Source organism: Mizuhopecten yessoensis, unplaced genomic scaffold, assembly GCF_002113885.1.
Source record: "Mizuhopecten yessoensis strain PY_sf001 unplaced genomic scaffold, ASM211388v2 scaffold2329, whole genome shotgun sequence".
NCBI classification, from domain to species: Eukaryota; Metazoa; Mollusca; class Bivalvia; order Pectinida; family Pectinidae; genus Mizuhopecten; species Mizuhopecten yessoensis.
This window is the reverse complement of record NW_018404492.1, coordinates 994233-1020783: the sequence shown is the minus strand read 5'-3', so window position 1 is coordinate 1020783 and position 26551 is coordinate 994233. Positions and strand designations below refer to the sequence as shown.

At 33.6% G+C, this 26551-nt stretch overlaps 2 protein-coding genes across 2 annotated transcripts; both read left to right on the top strand.

The window, feature by feature from the left end:
• The first annotated feature begins 3510 nt into the window (after positions 1–3510).
• On the top strand, positions 3511–6415 carry LOC110445527 (glycine-rich protein 5-like). Its single transcript, XM_021490193.1, has 3 exons — positions 3511–3630; positions 3942–4033; positions 5563–6415. Exons 2-3 carry the CDS (start codon positions 3958–3960, stop codon positions 6105–6107), a joined length of 621 nt encoding a protein of 206 aa, XP_021345868.1. The 5' UTR covers positions 3511–3630; positions 3942–3957; the 3' UTR covers positions 6108–6415.
• An 8370-nt stretch (positions 6416–14785) lies between these two features.
• On the top strand, positions 14786–17766 carry LOC110445526 (glycine-rich cell wall structural protein 1-like). The gene is made up of 3 exons (XM_021490192.1): positions 14786–14989; positions 15301–15392; positions 16941–17766. Exons 2-3 carry the CDS (start codon positions 15317–15319, stop codon positions 17483–17485), a joined length of 621 nt encoding a protein of 206 aa, XP_021345867.1. The 5' UTR covers positions 14786–14989; positions 15301–15316; the 3' UTR covers positions 17486–17766.
• The last annotated feature ends 8785 nt before the right edge of the window (positions 17767–26551 follow it).

Here is a 26551-nt window from a genome sequence, read left to right as displayed (position 1 = left end):
CCCCACCCCCCCTTCCCCGGTTTCACCGGTAGGTGACTAATAATACTAGGGCAACGTTATGAAAAGGGAAATTACAAGGATAATAAGACAATGTGGTCTAAAAAAAAGTCTTGCATATCGCAATGAATATTTCCTCTGGACAGTAACCAACAGCACTCATCAACTTTAATGGACGATTTAATGGAAAAAAAAGCTTAATAATTATCCAGTGTTTTAAAAATACTACATAGTTTGATTCGCATTGTAATTTGTTACAAACAGAGGAGAACGCTTTCTGTGTGTATCACAATCCTATAACAAGGATGAAGTTTCTACTGTGATTTTACATCTAGTAAAATAAAAGATGTATTTGATATTTTAACCACCAAAATTTAGCCCTTGGTTTTAAAGCGAATTCCTCTTTTAACGATTTTCAGCGTTTCATGTTTACATCAGTTTGTTCTTCACATAACATTTCAGGGAAAGTGTCTTTTACTAGAAGCTGTATTTTTTGGTGTTTAATGTAATACCTATAATTTGTTATTGATACAAAAACCTTGTATCGTCAAAACACGTGAGGGACATTCTAGCCGATATCAAAAAGCGCCAAGAGAAATTGAGTAGCCAGGGGAAAAGTAAAAGTCCCATGAATCCCAACAAAATTAACATGAAACAATATGTTTCCAGCATCACATTTTTGTGTGATTTTACCCGTTTTGTCTCCCTTTAATTCAAGATACAAGCGATCATACCAAATGAGGATTTTATCTTACCATACACTGCTTGTTGATATAAAGAAACTTCCTGGGCGCAGATTGGATGCAATCCTGGCATAACATTGTAAAGAGAAAAGACTGATTGATCAACGTTAGTACTGAGGAAAGGGAGGTTAATAATCGCGAAATTAAAATTTAGTGATTGGTGGTGAGTTGACAATAGTTGTCATACTGAAGGTAGATGTCAATAAATGAATCTGAAGAGAGTCTGACTAAGTCTAAATAAGTTTGATGCATGTCTGATTTTATTCATGTTGAAGCAAAACTGAAATGTAAACATTTCTCCGTTTGCTTACAATTCAAAGTCAAACACCATTCTTAAGGCTGAATATAGAGTTATAAGATTGGGTACATGTAGGTATTTGGAGTTGCCTTCTTCTTTGTGCGTACAGTCAAAATTCAGCGTTATAAGAAAACAAAAACAGGTCTGATTTTAGCTGTTTCTATCGTAATACTATTAATATGTTAACATTTCTACCATTAAATTCTGCGAAAAAGATTGTTCATTAAATATGTGTCAGTGGAAGATTATGAACCCTATTTCATTGTTCTGGTGGGCTGGAAATGGATTGTTTAATAACAAAATCCAATATATGATTGATTTGGATATGTAAATAAAAAAGGGCTGATTTACGGATTATTTTTTTGAGGAGTGGTTTAAGTATAGTATGGTTTATGGTTTATAAAATGACTATATGCTTAGTCTGTATATTCGTGATGTATTTAACGTTGTCTTGGCGTCATCTCAGCTGCTGTTGTTGTCTTTTGTACTGGTATCATGTTAATTGTGATCGTGTCCTGATGTGTCTTATCGAGTCTGTGGTTTTATTTGTATACCTTGTTTTAATTGGGTTAAACAAGTGAATCACAGTACGTTTTATTGAAGATTAGGATCATCTAATGACTAACCCGAGATGTCTAATCGTAAAGAACACATAATATGTATGTGATAGTCATTAACTGATGCTATACGCCAGTAAGCACTACAGTGAGGAAATTTTGCATGGTTCCATAAGTAAAAAAAACATTTTTTAAGCTATGTTATGATGTTAAAATCTCTTTACTTACTAAAAATGCTATTTTAAACATTTTATTTTTTTATTTTTTCACATCATGTGTTCATATTTTTTTTAATACATATCCTTTTGTTCACATCTTTTTATTTACACTATTGTTTTCCGTTTAGTTCAACAAATATTGTTTTAAAACTGTTATCGCAACTGTAATGTTTTCCTACGCCATACTTAGCTTACATATAAACAATCCTCAAATTCATATCATCTATGATGTTCTTTCCGTGCGAAATCCCGTTGAAAGGCACTGGATTTTAATTGAAAAGTACTTACTTTTTCGTCTGTATTTTGTACCAAAAGTAACTAATAATGCACATTAAAACGAGAAAACACTGGATTCTATAAGCAGATAGACACACACCGAAAACGCTTGATTTACTCATGAATTGTATAGTTATCTGATCACACAACTGTGATTAAACTATTCGTTTTGTACGTTTTCTACAATCAATTACTTTCTTGAATACGACTTTTATGATATAAACTAGGAGAAAAGTATGAATTATGTGTTAAATATTATCTATAGTAAAGACCAAAAACATGACTATAATTATAGAGCTCAAATTCTACTTACTTCGCCACACAAATTAAATATAGGAAATGTAAAAATGTGTGTCGTTTACATGCAAGTAATTGTTGTATGATTTGTGGCAGTTATATATCAATACAAATATTACATAATTATCTTGGAAAAAGAGAACTCACTATCATGTTATCAAAATAACGTATTATTATAGAAAGTAACTCGAGAAGCACAAGTCAAATATATAAAATTAAAATGTTATCGAAGATCGAGTATTGATGAGAAACGTTACAATTGGAGCATTTTTGAAGGCATTTTTATACGGAGAAAAATAAAAAAAGATATGTATTATACATACAAAATGTGGATAATATAATAATAGTTTAATAGTCGTATACACCTAGTTAAAGCATTTGATAAAACATTTGGTTCCTCTATCAGCATACTTTTCTTAATACATAACCTCATTTGTGTAATACGATATTTCAAATAAAGACATTAAATCATTTAATTTTTATTTTACTATATTAGAAATGATTATTTACATATGAACATCTATTGAGGAGCTTTGTTTTATATTTCTTAAACAGTAAACTTTAGTAAATAGTGCTGTTATTGTAAACATACACCGCAGATAAGAAACAAACACACTTTAACATAAAATAATTTTCTCTTTAAAGAAGCGCCTCATCATCTTCAACAAACTGTCGTCAATATAAATACAAAACTGAAAAACATATACGGGTTCTAAAATAAAAGCCACAATCAAATACACGATTAAAACACTCCCGAAAGTTTCATCGGTGCCACTTACGAACATATAAACCGCATAACTAGAATACACGTCCGGGATAAATCTTTATATTGATCTTTAATTGAAAAAATAGGTTATTAAACATGAGGTTCTGATGAGACACTAAGATTAGTTAAGACGTTGTGGTTATAGCGCTGACCAATGTACAGAGACTGCATTTAATTTAAACGAACATTTCCTTCAGGGGCTGGTCGGGGTTAGACCACAAGATGTACATTGTAAGTCTGCACATGCAATGACGCATGCTCACAATATAATCTATTTTATCCAATCATATCTGCGAGGAAGCATTTTAACTTCACTTTGGAAAAGAAATACTGTTTCCGGAATGGATTATATATAAACATGTTCCACGATAGATGCAAACATATCTGCTCGTTGTGTAACAACCATTGCAAGTCGTCGCAGGAAGTAGATATATTGAACTGTTTTTTGAGTGGATAAGCCTTTTCGTTGATCTTCACAGTAAGTAGACAATATCACAGTGCTTGGACTAGATTAACTCCTACATTAGTTCTCACAAGAAGTAGAAAAACTTAGCTTTGTTTTACCTATATGTAACTTAATGTATATGTTTTACTACATCAAAGGTAAATAACTGCAGAACAATATTAATCATGTATATTTACGTGTAAATAATAACACAGAATTCATACGAGTAAATATTTACAAGTTTATTCAATTAATTGTTTTAGCACAATTTAATGACCGGTGTTGAGGGAGAACATTAAAACGCACTTTATTATAGCTATTAACTGATATTTACATCCTTTCAGTTTCAGTTTAACAAGGATGATGCAGTTCCTGTTCACTATTGCTTGCCTGGTAGCATGCGTTCTATGTAATACATACAGACCGCCATCTTACGGTGAGATCAATGTATATTATTATTTCTAGAAATAGGCAAATGTTTAAAACCAGAAAAGAAAAGCTTGATTTGATGAAGTAACATATGATTGGTTTATGATACAGGCCACTTTCTGCATTTTAATGACCATCATATTACCTAGGGACACACTATTTGTGTATACGTAAAAATTCTTACGCGTGTGTATTGATGTGCTTTCAATTTTGCATCCTTAATGTCCTTTAATCGATGATTATTAAGTCTGTAGTTTATACTTAAAACTGTCAATAACAATGTATGTTATCAAATTAAGTTAATATTTCAATTCGTTATGTTGAGTCCACCAAGATTTTACATACTACAATCAAAAAAATGACCTTCTTTTTATACAAATACTTAAACAGTGTTTATCATAGGTTAAACCAATATTACCAGCGTAATTGTTTTATTCCCAATGTGTCCATTTAATCATTTTAAAATATATATACAGCATGAGAAGTTCGGTTTCATTTCACAGTTTTGTGCCGTTATTAATGCTGTTATTTTCACTTGTGTGTGTGTTTTTCACCTAGTGGATTTTGTTTAGTCCTTGAGATTTGCTGTAACCTGGATGGGCACAGCTATTTCTTTTAAGTTGTGGCACGGTCCATAATATAGACACTTGACAAACTATTTAATTTGAAATCAACTGGTATTCTAACTTTTTAAATTAATAAATTATGGGACTTCAATGCCCTTCTGTTTCACAAGTAGTTTAGATCATTTGGATTTCCAAGTGTTTGACCGCTACCATCACCGATAAGTCATCGAAGGACGAAACAGCAGTATGATGCAGTGTAATCCATGCTTGGTATACTGTGTCTGTGACTAAAGTGTTAAGGTGCAACCACCTGTGTGTAAGACAAGTTCATTCATAATAACACTGTTGTTGAGTCTTGTATCGTACTTGGACGAAGTACTGGTGTTATGAGAGCTTATCATATTGCGGCTTCTATTGTATATTGATTTTGGCTTCGAATCACCTTTGAGTCGTACTAAATTTGTTCTACTTTCAATTGAGTCTCGTATTGTGATCGGATCTCTGTTTCCTTATCACGTAGAGTAACTCATCTATGTACTTTTTCACTTGAGGTTGATAGTGTTGTTAGTATATGGTTCAATTAGCACATATTAGTCTCATAATGTAGTTAAATAACGTTCTAAATATACAATGAGCCTAATGATTGGCCGTTCCTGATTAAATTTTGATCTCGAATTGTTTTTTGATTATGTTTCATAACCGTATCTGTGGTTTTTCAGAACCAGGTGTCACATTATAGGCTTTATTACTTATCTATAATAATACTTTTGAAAAATAATTACAATGATTTATACTATTTCAAATAAGTATACCAATTATTAGTATTATTATGTTAAACATACAAATTTTCCAATTGTGATATATCTGATGCAATTACAAACTTAATGCACTTCATAATAATGGATAAAAAGATGTTCATTATTCAGAATTATTTACTCCAATAATTAAACAAATTGTTTCCTTCGTTTAGGCGCGACTAAAGATGGCGGCGAAGTCAACACTGGCATCGGTGATGAAGGCAGTCGTTTATCTGGACGTGGATTTAGACGGGGGTCTGGCTTCTCAGGACTGGTGTCCGGGCGTAGAGCAGGGTCCGTAATTGATGGTGTGGCGTCTGGGCGAAGGGGCGGGGCTATATTTGACGGTGTGGTGTCTGGGCGAAGGGGCGGGGCTGTATTTGACGGTGTGGTGTCCGGGCGTAGGGGCGTGGCTGTATTTGACGGCGTAGTATCAAGGCAACAGGAAAAGGCTGTCTTTGGTGGCCAGATAAGAGGTATCGGTTTTGACGACTCCGTTTCGGGAAGAGGAGTCGGTTCAGGCATTGGCGGTCGTTTTGGCGGAAGGGGAGTAGGTATCAGAGGAAACGATGATGTTGTGTCCGGGCGCTGGGAACAAGGGCGTAGCAGATGGTCAGACAGGAGTGACGATAGATGGATGGAAAGCAGAAGACGTCAACAGTCAAACAATGGTGGAGTACAGACTCAGCCAATCGGACCAGCAAAATTATACAATTGATATGTCTGGAAAGTAGAAGAATGTCCTAGAAACGTTCCACGTATTTATTCTTTTGATTTGTATGTGTATACCGTTAATATAATGATTACATTATTAAAAGAAATATTCTCAAGTTTGTTAAATAATTATTCATGTTATATATATTTCTTGAAATTGGTGTTATCAATATAGATTTTATATAAGTAGATTTGAAAAGTTAACCATAATCTTGAATATAGTTCTAATTATTTATGAACAGCTCAGTTTATCAATACCAACAACGAAGATATGACAAAATGAATCCATGTACCATTGCACATTGATATTAATATTAATTAATATCTAAAAAAAAGATATATACTAATAAATAATGAAATATTAACCTTATTGGTGAAGTGTTCTATATGTGTGAGTGTATTGAAAACAACTAAAAGGGAAGTTCCTACCGATATCCTATATCTAAGAGTTACATCCTTCAAATATTTGAAAAGTCGAGTATCTAAGTTGGGTTAGATGTGATTGGACACTGCTACTAAAATACTTTCAAACCCTAGAATACACACACAAATGTAGTCGTATCACTTAAAATATACACTTTATATATTTTACAACAATTATGAAACAAGTTATTTCAACTTGTACTAATCACTCTTGTTGGCCCGGATGTTAGCGCACGGGGGTCTTAGTGTGGGAGGAAACCGGAGTACCCGGTGAGAACCCAGTTGGTCGGGCAGGTCCAAGAACCAAGAACATCTAAAGGATATTCGACTTCTATCTTGATCTAAATAAAATAGAAATAGCATGTTTCCCGTAACCATGATATCAAGCCGAAGGATTTGGCGTATGTGTATCAGTAAGTTTGTTTATATAATTTCGCAAAGCCAATACCAAATCTTGAAGTCGACAGGATTTGTTTTATCAAACATCATATTTTGTCCCTCGGCAACTGATTTTTCCGTATGCATCATTTTGGTTAACTACAATAATCTAAAGTTATTACACTTAACGTAAGACCAATTGGTACGTATCAGATCATTTACTTTACCATACAGATATAGTGATGATGATTGTTTCTTATATAACAAAAATATATTACAGCGTCAATTTACAAGGTCATGATTTGATATCGATAATAAAAATAAAAATCGAAACAACATATACTTCAATACTTCAATTCATCGGCTTTATTTTCTCAAATTAACCTCGGTAATGGCAATACAGGTGTTCCAGCCTATTTTAAGTGTGAATATGTTGTACTTCGTTGTGTTATGTTATTAAAATCCAATTCATCTAAACTTCTGGTGAAACAGAGGGGCAGTTACGTAAAACATAACAATTTATTAATTTAAAAAAATTTGAATATCAGTTCATTTCAAATCAAATAATTTGTAAAGTGTGAATACTATGAACCGTGTTACTACCTAAAAGAAATAAATGTACCTATGAAGATTACAGCAATTCTCAGGGACTAAAAAATCCACTGGGTGAGTCTACCACCTTGTTTCTTGACAGATGAACGTAACACACACCCACAAACAAGTAAAAGTAACACTAATAAAGGAACAGCACTCTACCCGAGTGGCAACTTAAACAGAGAGGTGACAAAATATAAAGAAACGTGACTAAATATACTCAGACGTGACTAAGCATAGATAGAGGTGACTCAATAACCTACATTGTAAATGTACACAGAAGTTACTAAATATACTCAGACGTGACTTATAATACAGTGGGGTGACTCAATAAGCTACATTGTAAATATACAATGGAGAAGCTAACTGTGTTTGATTTAATCAGAAGTGACTGAATACACTCCTAAGTGACTAAAGATGGTTCAACATAAACAACATGGACGGCTTACTTTGTTGTTTGAAAATCGTGTCGGTGTTGATTTTCCTATCTTGAACTTATCCTTTCTTCATAGTACCATCACGTGACCGCCCACACTCGATGTTATGTCCACACTCGATGTTATGTCAGTGTTGATTTAATCGTGACAGATGTCGATGGCTAACGGACAATTAAAAAAATGTGATTTCGATAGATGTATGATGATGGAGGATATTTACAGTTTTTATGGTCGCGATCATATGATCTTTTTTGGAAAAATTGCATTTTCTTCCAGCAATTTAAAAAAGCATTTTCATGATTGTGCTGTTATGGTTTAATTCTTCTGGAACATCTGGTCATAGGCCCGTACTCATAAAACCGTTATCATGCTCAACCATGGATTCTGTGTTCTAACCAGCTTTCTTGTTACTCACTTTAATCTTGTCAATTGATCAGAAGACAATCGTTAATCATCTAAACAGCATTCGGCGTTAGGTCTCTTCAAGCTTATTCCAAAACATTAACAAAATAATTTTAGACTTGAGCACAAAATACATGCTTGAGCATGAAACCGTTTCATGAATACAGGCCCTATTTACATTGCACTTTTTTTTTAAAGCGAAAACATTATTTCAAGTTCAAAGCACTGTTTTGTTAACACTTCGGCACTCTCAGAGAATTTTATTAAGAAATACACAGAAATGGCTCCTTCGCCAAGCATATCATAAATTGCTAAATTATTTGACCTGAAATATTTTTCAAATGTGAGTTTAGATATTTCCATGTGGAGCTATTATCTACTTTATTATAATTTACTTCCAACAACTGTGTAACGGTTTCTGCAAATGCCACGATTAAAAGAAATTATCCCTATTATGCTTAAATCCAAGGTGACATATACCTGATTGATACATATGCAAGGAATGGATACAATAAAGAAATCGGTTATACTCATCCAGATTCCTTTTACTTCCGGTTTGGGTTGTTTTGGGTTCCTCGGGACTTCCTTTGTGATTTTGTGTCTCTATTATTCCTATATTATTTGTGTAACGATGTTGTTTTCTGTGTTCTTGTGTGTCATCGTTGTCATGTATGTTTCAGTTCGATCTTATTATTCAGTAGCACTATTATTTACAACTCAAACCAAGACGCTAGCAAAGTGACATCCGTTATTGTAACTTTAAATTTACATATTTTTTTCATTCTAAATGAATTCTAATAAATTTAGAAGTGTGGTACATAAACATTGACATTGCGAATGTAACAATAAATGGAGTGGAGTCTATTGTTGCACAGGCGTATAAGTAAATAAGAACATATCTGGAAATGCTAAAAAAGTAGAAAAAAGTATAATATACCAACAGTTATATCAACAGTTAATTCAAAGCTTTTAATCAAACTTATATAATACAAATACATCTGTTAATTGTCAGGTGCTGCGATGTCTGCTGTCGACTCTGTGTTGGCGCTAGATACACCCCCGATAATCAAACTGATAATTTAATTACGTCATGACCAAATTGAGATAATGTCAAGTTTCAGAACGTTACCAAAAAAGAAACTGAACATTTTGAACTCAAGCGATTTTTTAAATGCACTTTACGCAGTCAGTATATAGAAAAAAACGTTCATAACCTAGATTTCACCGAGTTCGCTGAGGTTAAGTACACATTTTCTACATGATTAATTCACAAGGGATAACTGAGTCATGAATGGTAGAGCTAAGATAATACATTATAACAGAACGTTTGATTAAACTATGAACACTGACCCTATATATTTGTGTAATTATGAAATATTAAATTCACATTGATACATGTATCTAATATTGGTCATTAACGTTCAGTATTTGTTATTGTCTGTTTATGTCGCCGATCAAACTTTAAAAACCCCACACATACATATTTTCGTGTACAGAACATAAAAACAGGAAGGGAGATCACCCAAGCGTGCTTGAAACCCTTTCTTGGCTTGCCGCACGTCAATGTCATAAGAAAATTGTTATTATACAAAATAAAAACATTATACAATATATGTATTATATTAATCTATGTCTTGTACATAATGTATCTCTGGTACATGGTAGTGTTCTCATATCATACTGAGCCACAGATGATACCGTTATCCATCCAAGTCTATGGCATTGAATTACCTACAGGATGTCTTTCGGATCATGAACAACCCCCTTTTGTAGTAGATTTTTTTTTGTATTTCTTCACCTTTCGAGATGCTTTGCGCCAAAACCCAACGGTTTTCGTCCCTGAACCTCTTCACAATATTCACGATCCGCGCCTGTGTGACAAATGATATTGCCGTGTAAATATTCGAGATATTAAAACATTTTATAACAATTGTTTCCTCTTTACTTGCAGGTTCATCTTACCCAGGACTCTTTATCATTATGATATTCTCATTAATTGTTTTCATTTAATAAACATTTTTTTTCAAATTAATTGTGTGTTATTTGTTTCTTTTTTCGTGTATGGGACACTTTCAAGTAACAAACCTGTCGCACACTAAGGATAACTAGATCTTGTTTTATGCAACACGTTCATACCTATCATGTAGTGTATATTCAAACTCTTTGACTTAATTTATGTTCCTCTCTTAAACCGCTTCGTCAAGAGCGAATTTATCATGAAGGCAAATATTAGTACATGTACGAAGCATTACATGCATAGATCTTCCGCTGTGATGGGTAATATTAATAATGGAAGGAATATGCATTTTACCGGTGAGGTGTGATTATTTAACTGGCCGAAATATTCCGTGTAGATACCGCGGATTTAATCGAAAGATTAAGAATACTACTGACAAAACCCCCACGTCTTTCGTTATAATCACTAAAACAGAAAGGAACACAATAAGTAATTGTGTGGGACTGGACCAAGATATTGATAAATAACATTTCAAACTGACAGCAAAATCTGAATTCGAACTGCAAATCAACAAGCATACTGAGTATTGCTTAAGCAATACATTTCCCCCACCGGCCCCCGCTACCTATTACACTGTAATGATTTATAAAAATGGTGCCCTTTAGTGTTAATTTGGGAAAATGAAAAGTATACAATTAGCTTGAAACTGATTTTAATGGAATAACAATACAAGAAATTGTAATGTTAGTATTATGACAGAGGAATTATATAAAATAAAATGATTGTTATATTTTGTTCTTTTTTGTGGTATTAAATCAATTACACGCAAGCTTGATCAAAATCCTCAAGGAATGAAGCCGCTAGAGCGCTGACAAGGATTTTCAAAAAATAGTAACGGTGAGCTTGACCTTGACCTAACAATCCTAAAATTCGAATTTTTCCGAGATATTATCGTCCGTTGTATTTTTGTGAAGTTTTTTTTCAAAATCCCTCAAGGAATGAAGCCGCTAGAGCGCTGACAAACATTGGTGTTACGTACGTACACAGACGGACGGAGAGGAAAACTATAGGCCCCCCTCCCCCGGTTTTACCGTTAGGTGACTAATAATACTAGGGCAACGTTATGGAAAAGGGAAATTACAAGGATAATAAGACAATGTGGTCTGAAACAAAGGACTAGACACTGCATTCAGAGTCTTGCATATCGCAATGAATATTTCCTCTGAACAGTAACCAACAGCACACATCAACTTTAATGGACGATTTAATGGAAAAAGAGCTTAATAATTATCCAGTGTTTTAAAAATACTACATAGTTTGATTCGCATTGTAATTTGTTACAAACAGAGGAGAACGCTTTCTGTGTTCTCGTGTGTATCACAATCCTGTTACAAGGATGAGGTTTCTTCTGTGATTTAACATCTAGTAAAATAAAACTTGTATTTGATATTTTAACCACTAAAATTTAGCCCTTGCTTTTAAAGCGAATTCCTCTTTTAACGATTTACATCAGTTTGTTCTTCACATAACGTTTCAGGGAAAGTGTCTTTTACTAGAAGCTGTATTTTTTGGTGTTTAATGTAATACCTATAATTTGTTATTGATACAAAAACCTTGTATCGTCAAAACACGAGAGGGACATTCTAGCCGATATCAAAAGACACCAAGAGGAATTGAGGAGCCAGGGGAAAAGTAAAGGTCCCATGAATCCCAACAAAATTAACATGAAACAAAATGTTTCCAGCATCACATTTTTGTGTGATTTTTCCCGTTTTGTCTCCCTTTAATTCAAGATACAAGCGATCATACCAAATAAGGATTTTATCTTACCATACACTGCTTGTTGATTTAAAGAAACTTCCTTGGCGCAGATTGGATGCAATCCTGGCATAACAATGTAAAGGGAAAAACAGACTGATTTATCAACGTTATTACTGAGGAAAGGGTGGTTAATAATCGCGAAATTAAAGTTTAGTGATTGATGGTGAGTTGACAATAGTTGTCATACTGAAGGTAGATGTCAATAAATGAATCTTAAGAGAGTCTGACTAAGTCTAAATAAGTTTGATGCATGTCTGATTTTATTCATGTTGAAGCAAAACTGAAATGTAAACATTTCTCCGTTTGCTTACAATTCAAAGTCAAACACCATTCTTAAGGCTGAATATAGAGTTATAAGCTTGGGTACATGTAGGTATTTGGATTGCCTTCTTCTTTGTGCGTACAGTCAAAATTCAGCGTTATAAGAAAACAAAAACAGGTCTGCTTTTAGCTGTTTCTATCGTAATACTATTAATATGTTGAACATTTCTACCATTAAATTCTGTGAAAAAGATTGTTCATTAAATATGTGTCAGTGGAAGATTATGAACCCTATTTCATTGTTCTGGTAAACGCTGGAAATGGATTGTTAATTAACAAAATCCAATATATGATTGATTTGTATATGTAAATAAAAAAGGGCTGATTTACGGATTTTTTTGAGGAGTGGTTTAAGTATTGTATGGTTTATGGTTTATAAAATGACTATATGCTTAGTCTGTATATTCGTGATGTATTTAACGTTGTCTTGGCGCCATCTCAGCTGCTGTTGTTGTCTTTTGTACTGGTATCATGTTAATTGTGATCGTGTCCTGATGTGTCTTATCGAGTCTGTGGTTTTATTTGTATACCTTGTTTTAATTGGGTTAAACAAGTGAATCACAGTACGTTTTATTGAAGATTAGGATCATCTAATGACTAACCCGAGATGTCTAATCGTAAAGAACACATAATATGTATGTGATAGTCATTAACTGATGCTATACGCCAGTTAGCACTACAGTGAGGAAATTTTGCATGGTTCCATAAGTAAAAAAACAACATTTTTTAAGCTATGTTATGATGTTAAAATCTCTTTACTTACTAAAAATGCTATTTTAAACATTTATTTTTTAATTTTTCACATCATGTGTTCATATTTTTTTAGTTCATATCCTTTTGTTCACATCTTTTTATTTACACTATTGTTTTCCGTTTAGTTCAACAAATATTGTTTTAAAACTGTTATCGCAACTGTAATGTTTTCCTACGCCATACTTAGCTTACATATAAAAAATCCTCAAATTCATATCATCTATGATGTTCTTTCCGTGCGAAATCCCGTTGAAAGGCACTGGATTTTAATCGAAAAGTACTTACTTTTTCGTCTGTATTTTGTACCAAAAGTAACTAATAATGCACATTAAAACGAGAAAACACTGGATTCTATAAGCAGATAGACACACACCGAAAACGCTTGATTTACTCATGAATCGTATAGTTATCTGATCACACAACTGTGATTAAACTATTCGTTTTGTACGTTTTCTACAATTAATTACTCTCTTGAATACGACTTTTATGATATATATTAGGAGAAAAGTATGAATTATGTGTTAAATATTATCTATAATAAAGACCAAAAACATGACTATAATTATAGAGCTCAAATTCTACTTACTTCGCCACACAAATAAAATATAGGAAATGTAAAAATGTGTGTCGTTTACATGCAAGTAATTGTTGTATGATTTGTGGCAGTTATATATCAATACAAATATTACATAATTATCTTGGAAAAAGAGAACTCACTATGATGTTATCAAAATAACGTATTATTATAGAAAGTAACTCTAGAAGTACAAGTCAAATATATAAAATTAAAATGTTATCGAAGATCGAGTATTGATGAGAAACGTTACAATTGGAGCATTATTGAAGGCATTATTATACGGAGGAAAATAAAAAAAGATATGTATTATACACACAAAATGTGGATAATATAATTATAGTTTAATAGTCGTATACACCTAGTTAAAGCATTTGAAAAAACATTTGGTTCCTCTATCGAACATACTTTTCTTAATACATAACCTCATTTGTGTAATACGATATTTCAAATAAAGACATTAAATTATTTAATTTTTATTTTACTATATCAGAAATGATTATTTACATATGAACATCTATTGAGGAGCTTTGTTTTATATTTTTTAAACAGCAAACTTTAGTAAATAGTGCTGGTATTGTAAACAAACACACTTTAACATAAAATAATCTTCTTTTTAAAGAAGCGCCTCATCATCTTCAACAAACTGACGTCAATATAAATACAAAACTGAAAAACATATTTGGGTTCCAAAATAAAAGCCACAATCAAATACACGAATAAAACACTCCCGAAAGTTTCATCGGTGCCACTTAAAAACATATCAACCGCATGACTAGAATACACGTCCGGGATAAATCTTTATGTTGATCTTTAATTGAAAAAAAAGGTTATTAAACATGAGGTTCTGATGAGACACTAAGATTAATTAAGACGTTGTGGTTATAGCGCTGACCAATGTACAGAGACTGCATTTAATTTAAACGAACATTTCCTTCAGGGGCTGGTCGGGGTTAGACCACAAGATGTACATTGCAAGTCTGCACATGCAATGACGCATGCTCACAATATAATCTATTTTATCCAATCATATCTGCGAGGAAGCATTTTAACTTCACTTTGGAAAAGTAATACTGATTCCGGAATGGATTATATATAAATATGTTCCACGATAGATGCAAAAATATCAACTGCTCGTTGTGTTACAACCATTGCAAAAGTCGTCGCAGGAAGTAGATACATTGAACTGTTTTTTGAGTGGATAAGCCTTTTCGTTGATCTTCACAGTAAGTAGACAATATCACAGTGCTTGGCCTAGATTAACTCCTACATAAGTTCTCAAAATAAGTAGAAAAACTGAGCTTTGTTTTAACTAGATCAAACTTAATGTATATGTTTTTACTACATCAAAGGTAAACAAATTCAGAACAATACCAATTATGTATATTTACGTGTAAATAGTAACACAGAATTTATACGAGTAAATATTTAAAAGTTTATTCAATTAATTTTTTAGCACAATTTAATGACCGGTGTTGAGGGAGAACCTTAAAACGCACTTTATTATAGCTATTAACTGATATTTACATCCTTTCAGTTTCAGTTTAACAAGGATGATGCAGTTCCTGTTCACGATTGCTTGCCTGGTAGTATGCGTTCTATGTAATACATACAGACCGCCATCTTACGGTGAGATCAATGTACATTATTGTTTCTAGAAATAGGCAAATGTTTAAAACCAGAAAACAAAAGCTTGATTTGATGAAGTAACATATGATTGGTTTATGATACAGGCCACTCTCTGCATTTTAATGACCATCATATTACCTAGGGACACACTATTTGTGTATAATTTACGTAAAATTTCTTGCGCGTGTGTATTGATGTGCTTTCAATTTAACATCCTTAATGTCCTTTAATCGATGGTTATTAAGTCTTTAGTTTATCCAGAAGACTGACACTAACATTGTATGTTATCAAATTAAGTTAATATTTCAATTCGTTATGTTGGGTTACATACTACAAACAAAAAAATGATAATCCTTATCATAAAAATACTTAAACAGTGTTTATCATCGGTTAAACGAATATTACCAACGTAATAGTTGTATTCCCAATGTCTCCATTAAATAGTTTTAAAATATGTACAGCATAAGAAGTTCTGATTAATTTCACAGTTTTGCGCGTTATTAATGCTGTTATTTTCACTTGTGTGTGTGTTTCTCACCTAGTGGATTTTATTTAGTCCTTGAGATTTGCTGTAATGTGGATGGGCACAGCTATTTCTTTTAAGTTGTGGCACGGTTCATAATGTAGACACTTAACAAACTATTTAATTTGAAATCAACTGGTATTCCAACTTTTAAAATTAGTAAATTATGGGACTTCAATGCCCTTCTGTTTCACAAGTAGTTTAGATAATTTGGATTTCCAAGTGTTTGACCGCTACCATCACCGATGAGTCCTCGAAGGACGAAACAGCTGTATGATGCAGTGTAATCCATGCTTGGTATATTGTGTCAGTGACTAAAGTGTTAAGGTGCACCCACCCGTGCGTATGACGAGTTCATTCATATTAACACTGTTGTTGAGTCTTGTATCGTACTTGGACAAAGTGCTGGTGTTAAGAAAGCTTATCATATTGCGGCTTCTATTGTATATATTGATTTTGGCTTCGAATCACCTTTGAGTCGTACTTAACTTTTTCTACTTTCAATTGAGTCTCGTATTGTGATTGGATCTCTGTTTCCTTACCACATAGAGTCACTCATCTATGCACTTTTGCACTTGAGGTTGATAGTGTTGTTAGTATAAGGTTCAATTAACACAAGTTAGTCTCATAATGTAGTTGAATAACGTTCCAAATATATAATGAGCCTAATGATTGGCCATTCCTGATTAAATTTTGATCTCGAATTGTTTTTTGATTTTGTTTCATAACCGTATCTGTGGTTTCTCACAACCAGGTGTCACATTATAGGCTTTATTACTTATCTATAATAATACTTTAAAAAAATAATTGCAATGCTTTATACTATTTCAAATAAGTATACCAATTATTAGTATTATTATGTTAAATATACACATTTTCCAATTGTGATATATCTTATGCAATTACAAACTAAATGCACTGCATAATAATGGATAAACAGATGTTCATTATTCAGAATAAAACAAGTCTGAATGATATTTACTTAATTTACTCCAATAATTAAACAAATTGTTTCCTTCGTTTAGGCGCGACTAAAGATGGCGGCGAAGTCAACACTGGCTTCAGTGATGAAGGCAGTCGTTTATCTGGACGTGGATTTAGACGGGGGTCTGGCTTCTCAGGACTGGTGTCCGGGCGTAGAGCAGGGTCCGTATTTGATGGTGTGGCGTCTGGGCGAAGGGGCGGGACTGTATTTGACGGTGTGGTGTCTGGGCGAAGGGGCGGGGCTGTATTTGACGGTGTGGTGTCCGGGCGTAGGGGCGGGGCTATATTTGACGGCGTAGTATCAAGGAAACTGGAAAAGGCTGTATTTGGTGGCCAGAGAAGAGGTATCGGTTTTGACGACTCCGTTTCGGGAAGAGGAGTCGGTTCAGGCATTGGCGGTCGTTTTGGCGGAAGGGGAGTAGGTATCAGAGGAAACGATAAGGTTGTGACCGGACGCTGGGAACAAGGGCGTAGCAGATGGTCAGACAGGAGTGACGATAGATGGATGGAAAGCAGAAGACGTCAACAGTCAAACAATGGTGGAGTACCGATTCGGCCAATCGGACCAGCAAAATTATACAATTGATATATAGAAGAAGAATGTCCTAGAAACGTGCCCCGTATTTATTCTTTTAATTAGTATATGTATACCGTTAATATATGATACATTATTAAAAGAAATACTCACAAGTTTGTTAAATAAATATTCATGTTAGATATATTTCTTGAAATTGGTGTTATCAATATAAATTTTATCTAAGTAGATTTGAAAAGTTAACCATAATCTTGAATATAGTTCTAATTATTTATGAACAGCTCAGTTTATCAATACAAACAACGAAGATATTACAAAATGAATCCATGTACCATTGCACATTAAAATCAATATTAATTAAGATTTAAAAAAAAGATATATACTAATAAATAATGAAATATTAGCCTTATTGGTGAAGTGTTCTATATGTGTGAGTGTATTGAAAACAACTAAAAGGGAAATGTTCCTAACGATATCCCATTTCCAAGAGTTACATACTTCAAACAATTGAATAGCCGATTATCTAAGTTGGGTAAGATGTGATTGGACACTGCTACTAAAACACTTTCCAACCCTAGAATACACACACAAATGTAGTCGTATCACCTAAAATATAAACTTAATATATTTTGCAACAATTATGAAACAAGTTATTTCAACTTGTATGAATCACTCTTGTTGGCCCGGATGTTAGCGCACGGGAGTCTTAGTGTGGGAGGAAACCGGAGTACCCGGAGAGAACCCAATTGGTCGGGCAGGTCCAAGAACCACGAACATCTAAAGGATATTCGACCTCTATCTTGATCTAAATAGAATAGAAATAGCATGTTTCCCATCTCGTAACGATAATATCAAGCCGAAGGATTTGGCATATGTGTATCAGTGAGTTTGTTAATATAATTTCGCAAAGGCCAATACCAAATCTTGAAGTCGACAGGATTTGTTTTATCAAATATCATATTTTGTCCTTAGGCAACTGATTTTTCCGTATGCATCATTTTGGTTAACTACAATAATCTAAAGTAATTACACTTAAAGTAAAACCAATTGGTACGTATCAGATCATTTACTTTACCATACAGATATAGTGATGATGATTGTTTCTTTTATAACAAAAAATATATTACAGCGTCAATTTACAAGGTCATGATTTGATATCGATGATAAAATTAAAATCGAAACAACAAACGCTTCAATTCATCAGCTTTATTTCTCAAATTAACCTCGGTAATGGCAATTTAGGTGTTCCAGCCTATTTTAAGTGTGAATATGTTGTACGTAGTTGTGTTATGTTATTAAAATCCAAATCATCTAAACTACTGGTGAAACAGTAACGTAAAGCATAACAATATATTTATTTAAAAAAATAGAATATCAGTTCATTTCAAATTCAATAATTTGTAAAGTGTGAATATTTTGAACCGTGCCACTACCTAAAAGAAATAAATGAACCCATGACGATTACAGCTATGCTCAGGGACTAACAATTACACTGGGTGAGTCTACCACATTGTTTCATGAAAGATGAACGTAACACACACCCACAAACAAGTAACACTAATAAAGGAACAGCACTCTATCCGAGTGGCAACTTAAACAGAGAGGTGACAAAATATGCAGAAACGTGACTAAATATACTCAGACGTGGCTTATAATACAGAGGGGTGACTCAATAAGCTACATTGTACATATACAATGGAGTGGCTAGCTGTGTTCAATTTACTCAGAAGTGACTGAATAAACACCTAAGTGACTAGATATGTTTCAACATAAACAACATGGACGGCTTACTTTGTTGTATGACAATCGTGTCGGTGTTGATTTTCATATCTTGAACTTTCCCTTTCTTTATAGTACCATCAAGTGACCGACCACACTCGATGTTATGTCGCTGTTGATATAATCGTGACAGATGTCGATGGCTAACGGACAATTCAAAAAATATGAGTTCGGTAGATGTATGATGATGGAGGATATTTACAGCTTTTATGGTCGCGATCATATGATCTTTTTTGGAAAAATTGCATTTTTCTTCCAGCAATTCAAAAAAGCATTTTCATGATTGTGCTGTTATGGTTTAATTCTTCTGGAACATCTGCTCATAGGCCCGTATTCATAAAACCGTTATCATGCTCAACCATGGATTATATGTTCTTACCAGTTTTCTTGTTACTAACTTTTATCTTGCCAGTTGATCAGAAGTCAATCGTATATCACTTAAACAGCATTTGGCGTTAAGTCTCTTCTAGCTTATTCCAAAACATTAACAAAATAATTTTAGACTTGAGCACAAAATACATGCTTGAGCATGAAACCGTTTCATGAATACAGGCCCTTTTTACATTGCACTTTTATTTAAAGCGAGAACATTATTTCAAGTTCAAGGCACTGTTTTGTTAACACTTCGGAACTCTCAGAGAATTTTATTAAGAAATACACAGAAATGACTCCTTCGCCAAGCATATCATCAATTGCTAAATTATTTGACCTGAAATATTTTTCAAATGTGAGTTTAGATATTTCCATGTGGAGCTATTATCTACTTTATTATAATTTACTTCCAACAACTGTGTTACGGTTTCTGCAAATGCCACGATTAAAAGAAATTATCCCTATGCTTAAATCCCAGGTGACATATACTAACCCTTATTGATACATATGTAGATCCATAGGAACGGATGCAATAAAGAAACCGGTTATACTCATCCAGATTCCTCTTACTTCCGGTTTGGGGTGTTTAATAAATATGGATAATAGTAATGGTTATAATTTTGAAAACAAACAACAAAGGCTTGTAATCACTTTCATACATTTAACAAGCAATGTGCACATAATTGAACAAATAAAAGGGGGGTATTTACATGACGTCTTTGCAAAGATTCTAAAAGGCAGACGTGAAGAGGTGAGTTTTTATGTCCCTCTTGAACTTGGACAGGGTATTCGACTTCCTAATAGCAGATGGTAAGCTATTCCACAACGTAGCCGAAACCCTCCCAAAGCATCTGTTTCCGTAGGTCACAGTACGAGATTTGAGGACACACAACAAAGATTCTGACTCCGACCGCAGTGATCTTGACGGCTGATACAGGTAACAAGTTCCTGTAGGTACTGAGGAGCTGTTCCATTCAGTGCCTTGTATGTGTATACCAGAATTTTGTACTGCGACCTACGATTTTGTACTACGTTTTGGGTTCCTCTGGAATTCCTTTGTGATTTTATGTCTCTCATTCAGATTCCTCTTACTTCCGGTGTTTGGTGTTTCGTATTCCTCTGGACTTCCTTTGTGATTTTGTGTCTCTGTCTCTATTATTCCTATATTATTTGTGTAACGATGTTGTTTTCTGTGTCTTGTGTGTCAACGTTGTCATGTATGTTTCAGTTCCATCGTAATATTCTGTACTATTATTTACAACACAAACCGAGACGCTAGCAAAGTGACATCCGTTAATGTAACATTAAATTTACATTTTTTTAAAATTCTAAATTGATACTAATACATTTAGAAGTGTGGTACATAAACATTGACATTGCGAATGTAGCAATAAATGGAGTGAAGTCTATTGTTGCACAGGCGTATAAGTAAATAAGAACATATCTGGAAATGCTAAAAAAGTAGAAAAAAGTATGATATACAAATGTACTAACAGTTATATCAACAGTTAATTCAAAGCTTCTAATCAAACTTATATAATACAAATACACCTGTTAATTTTCAAGTGCTGCGGTGTCAGCTGTCGACTATGTGTTAGCGCTACATGGACCCCCGATAATCAAACTAATAATTTAAGACGTCATGACCAAATTGAGATTATGTCAAGTTTCAGAACGTAACCAAATAAGAAATTGAACATTTTGAACTTAAGCTTTTTTTTAATGCACTTCACAGTCAGTATATAGAGAAAAAAAATCATAACCTAGATGTCACAGAGTGCGATGAGGTTAAGTACACATTTTCTACATGATTAACTCACAAGGGATAACTGAGTCATGAATGGTAGAGCTAAGAGAAGAGATTATAACAGAACATTTGATTAAATTATGAACACTTACCCTATACATTTGTGCAATTATGAAATATTAAATTTACATTGATACATGTATTTAGTACTGGTAATTAACGTTCAATATTTCTTATTGTCTGTTAATGTCGCCGATCAAATAAAAAACCCACCACACATACATATTTTCGTGTACGAAACATAAAAACAGGAAGGGAGATCACCCAAGCGTGCTTAATAACCCTTCTTGGCTTGCCCCACGTCAATATCATTAGAAAATTGTTGTTATACAAAATAAAAACATTATACAATATATGTATTATATACATAATTTATCTCTGGTACATGGTAGTGTTCTCATATCATACTGAGCCACAGATGATACCGTTATCTATCCAAGTCTATAGCATTGATTTAACTACAGGATGTCTTTCGGATCATGAACAATCCCCTTTTGTAGTAGAAAAATGTTGTATTTCTTCAACTTTCGGAATGCTTCGCGCCCAAACCCAACGGGTTTTGTCCCTGAAACTCTTCACAATATTCTCAATCCGCGCCTGTGTGATGTTATTACAATTACATTTATCAATGACTGATATCCTGGAAACCTTGTGATGATTATAAATTCGTATCTGGATATCCCGTATCTAGCGGTAACATAAGATATTACAAAGGGTTTTCATAAGCTATCCCTCTCTATCGTAATCGCTGTCAAACCCTTCATTAAGTTTTATTGTGGATCCTGACCTGCAATGCTTCAAATTCATTTCAGACAACATAGCTTTCTCTTCATCAACTTTCTTCTCTCTCATATTAACCTGAGTTATGACAAACAAGGCGACTTTAAATTCACGAGTGTATACTTTCCCTCCAATGGTATCAATGTAATAATACTTGATTACTCAGTTTATAAACTACCGCTGATTCACAATATCAGAGTCTGTTTTAGGTATTTCTGGATACTTGTATCATGTTGAGATAACCGAGTGGCAAATTCAACACATATGTGACCAAGTATACAGAAAAGTGACTGTGTTTGATTTTTATATTCTTCACAATCAACATATAGAAAAAGACGTTCATAACCTAGATGTCACCGAGTGTGAGGTAAAGAACACATTTTCTATATGGTTAATTCAAATGAGATAACTTTGTCATGAATGGTTGACTTCATAGGAGAATACAATATAACAGAACAGATTAACATTGACCTATTATGTTCGTGTTATTACGAAATATTAAATTTACTTTGATACATATATTTGATAATGGTCATTGACATTGAAGATATGTTCAAGAATGTTGCCGATCACACTTATACAAAACACACACATCAACACATTTTCATTTAAGACTTATTTTCATGAACGGAACACAAAAACAGGAAGGGAGATAATCCCAGACTGATTGACTTTCCTTCTTAGCTTGTAGCGCGTCAATATATTAGAAAATTGATTTTTGTGAGGGTTATAATCTCATAATACTGAGATATATATTTCATTTCAATCTGTATATTTTCTTCATACATTTACCAATGGTAAATTGTAGAGTACCCATATACTGAGCCATAGGTGATTCCGTTTTCTTTTATCCAAGTCTATGGAATTGGCTTAACTACAGGATGTCTTTCGGATCACGAATACCCCCATCCCCTTTAGCAGAAAATGTTGCATTTCTACATCTTTCGAGGGGCTTCGCGCTCCAACGGACGGGTTTCGTCCCTGAACCTCTGCACAAAATCCTGGATCCTGCCTGTGTGATTTTGTTACAATTACACTATTTATTGGCTGATATACGGGATACATCATTATTAATAGAAATGCAAATACATGTTCGTTCCTGGATATCACTGATGAAAACTTACCCTATATATTTGTGCAATTATGAAATATTAAATTTACATTGATACATGTATTTAGTACTGGTCATTAACGTTCAATATTTCTTATTGTCTGTTAATGTCGCCGATCGAATAAAAACCCCACCACACATACATATTTTCGTGTACGAAACATAAAAACAGGAAGGGAGATCACCCAAGCGTGCTTAATAACCCTTCTTGGCTTGCCCCACGTCAATATCATTAGAAAATTGTTGTTATACAAAATAAAAACATTATACAGTATATGTATTATATTAATCTATGTCTTGTACATAATGTATCTCTGGTACATGGTAGTGTTCTCATATCATGCTGAGCCACAGATGATACCGTTATCTATCCAAGTCTATAGCATTGATTTAACTACAGGATGTCTTTCGGATCATGAACAATCCCCTTTTGTAGTAGAAAAATGTTGTATTTCTTCAAATTTCGGAATGCTTCGCGCCCAAACCCAACGGGTTTTGTCCCTGAAACTCTTCACAATATTCTCAATCCGCGCCTGTGTGATGTTATTACAATTACATTTATCAATGATTGATATCCTGGAAACCTTGTGATGATTATAAATTCGTATCTGGATATCCCGTATCTAGTGGTAACATAAGATATTACAAAGGGTTTTCATAAGCTATCCCTCTCTATCGTAATCGCTGTCAAACCCTTCATTAAGTTTTATTGTGGATTCTGCCCTGCAATGCTTCAAATTCATTTCAGACAACATAGCTTTCTCTTCATCAACTTTCTTCTCTCTCATATTAACCTGAGTTATGACAAACAAGGCGACTTTAAATTCACGAGTGTATACTTTCCCTCCAATGGTATCAATGTAATAATACTTGATTACTCAGTTTATAAACTACCGCTGATTCACAATATCAGAGTCTGTTTTAGGTATTTCTGGATACTTGTATCATGTTGAGATAACCGAGTGGCAAATTCAACACATATGTGACCAAGTATACAGAAAAGTGACTGTGTTTGATTTTTATGTTCTTCACAATCAACATATAGAAAAAGACGTTCATAACCTAGATGTCACCGAGTGTGAGGTAAAGAATACATTTTCTATATGGTTAATTCAAATGAGATAACTTTGTCATGAATTGTTGACTTCATAGGAGAATACAATATAACAGAACAGATTAACATTGACCTATTATGTTCGTGTTATTACGAAATATTAAATTTACTTTGATACATATATTTGATAATGGTCATTGACATTGAAGATATGTTCAAGAATGTTGCCGATCACACTTATACAAAACACATACATCAACACATTTTCATTTAAGACTTATTTTCATGAACGGAACACAAAAACAGGAAGGGAGATAATCCCAGACTGATTGACCTTCCTTCTTAGCTTGTAGCGCGTCAATATATTAGAAAATTGATTTTTGTGAGGGTTATAATCTCATAATACTGAGATATATATTTCATTTCAATCTGTATATTTTCTTCATACATTTACCAATGGTAAATTGTAGAGGACCCATATACTGAGCCATAGGGGATTCCGTTTTCTTTTATCCAAGTCTATGGAATTGGCTTAACTACAGGATGTCTTTCGGATCACGAATACCCCCACCCCCTTTAGCAGAAAATGTTGCATTTCTACATCTTTCGAGGGGCTTCGCGCTCCAACGGACGGGTTTCGTCCCTGAACCTCTGCACAAAATCCTGGATCCTGCCTGTGTGATTTTGTTACAATTACACTATTTATTGGCTGATATACGGGATACATCATTATTAATAGAAATGCAAATACATGTTCGTTCCTGGATATCATTGATTCAGTGGTAACATAGGCTATTACAAAGGGTTTACATAGATATCCCTATCTAACGTAGGCTACTGTCAAAACCTTACATCAAGTTTTGAATACTCCTTCTGTTTTGGATACTGCCGTGCAATGCTTCATTTTCCTCTTTTTTCACAAATCAAAAAGCACCTCTTTTCCCGATTTATATCGGAATATGTATGTATTTAATGATTTTTCCAGTTATTCGTGCACATACGGGAAAATATGATAACATTTTAAGCCTTTGTTTGGGTTAGTATTAGAATGCAAGCAGCAGAAATCGAAATCCTGTTTGATTTGGATTAATAAGCCTTTCAAAAAAATATCTTTTGAACTTATCTGATAGTTCTATCTTCAAATGGCAACGTATATTAATATGTTCAATTTTTCATCAATGCGATGAGTGCGTTGCGTTTATCGGCAGATCAATTTTGATTTTTCTTGGTCTGACTATACTTTTGATTACTATTGATCAATGATACACATTAAATGTAAAGGTTTCTTCATAATCCATACTTCTGAATGAAAAAAGCACACATTTAATGCGTTTGACAATTGATAGGGTATATATTTGTAATACTAGCTCTATTTACCTAGTGATATCAGTCAGACATGGATTTTGTAAAAAAGGACTTCAGGAGATAGGATATTTAACCAGATGAGTTAAGTGTTCAGTATCGTCACCAAAGGCACAAGAAGCATCTGCATACTACACAACCGTGGCAAGGACTCCAATACCTCAGAAATTACGCATTTGTGACATAAACAGTCTTATTTTGTCGCAGGTAAACAATTTATCTTCATTTCGATTCATGGTCTACTAAATAACATGCTGTGCCGAGTTATGATATATCGGATACAGCCTCAGACAGCAGTTTGGTTGAACACTCAGCTGTCCAAGTGAGAACAACCTAACGTCTACTGCTTATGGGGTACTTACATTGGATTTTGATACGTATCATTTAAAAGGTCTAATTTCCCAAATAGTTTTTAACATAACATCACTTTATTTCAATATTGCGTATTTGCTAGAGTCCTCTTTGACATAATTTGACAAAACAAGCCTTTAAAATTCATGTTTGTGTAATTTATCACTATCACTATCTATAACAGTAATGTCCAATTACATAAATCAATTCAAACAAGAGGAAATAAAATCCAGTGGTGATATAAAATGTTTTAATCTTACCTCTGAACAAGTTAACACATAATTCTAATTGGACATATTATTCAGACCGATCTATTGAAATGTCAATGTAGGGCTTAGTTCATCTATCACATTAAACGTGGGCATAAAAAACTTATCAATCATTAAACTTGTTTCGTCCGCCCAGTGAATACTTATATACCTTAACTATTGACGCAATTTTGATTCAACTGTGAAAATTGGGAATTCCCTTATCTTAATCGCATTACTGTGACGTATATTT

Coding starts and splice junctions, on each gene's coding strand:
- LOC110445527 (XM_021490193.1), top strand. CDS start 3,958: ATGATGCAGTTCCTGTTCACTATTGCTTGCCTGGTAGCATGCGTTCTA. Junction 4,034..5,562: donor ATACAGACCGCCATCTTACG/GTGAGATCAATG, acceptor TCCTTCGTTTAG/GCGCGACTAAAGATGGCGGC.
- LOC110445526 (XM_021490192.1), top strand. CDS start 15,317: ATGATGCAGTTCCTGTTCACGATTGCTTGCCTGGTAGTATGCGTTCTA. Junction 15,393..16,940: donor ATACAGACCGCCATCTTACG/GTGAGATCAATG, acceptor TCCTTCGTTTAG/GCGCGACTAAAGATGGCGGC.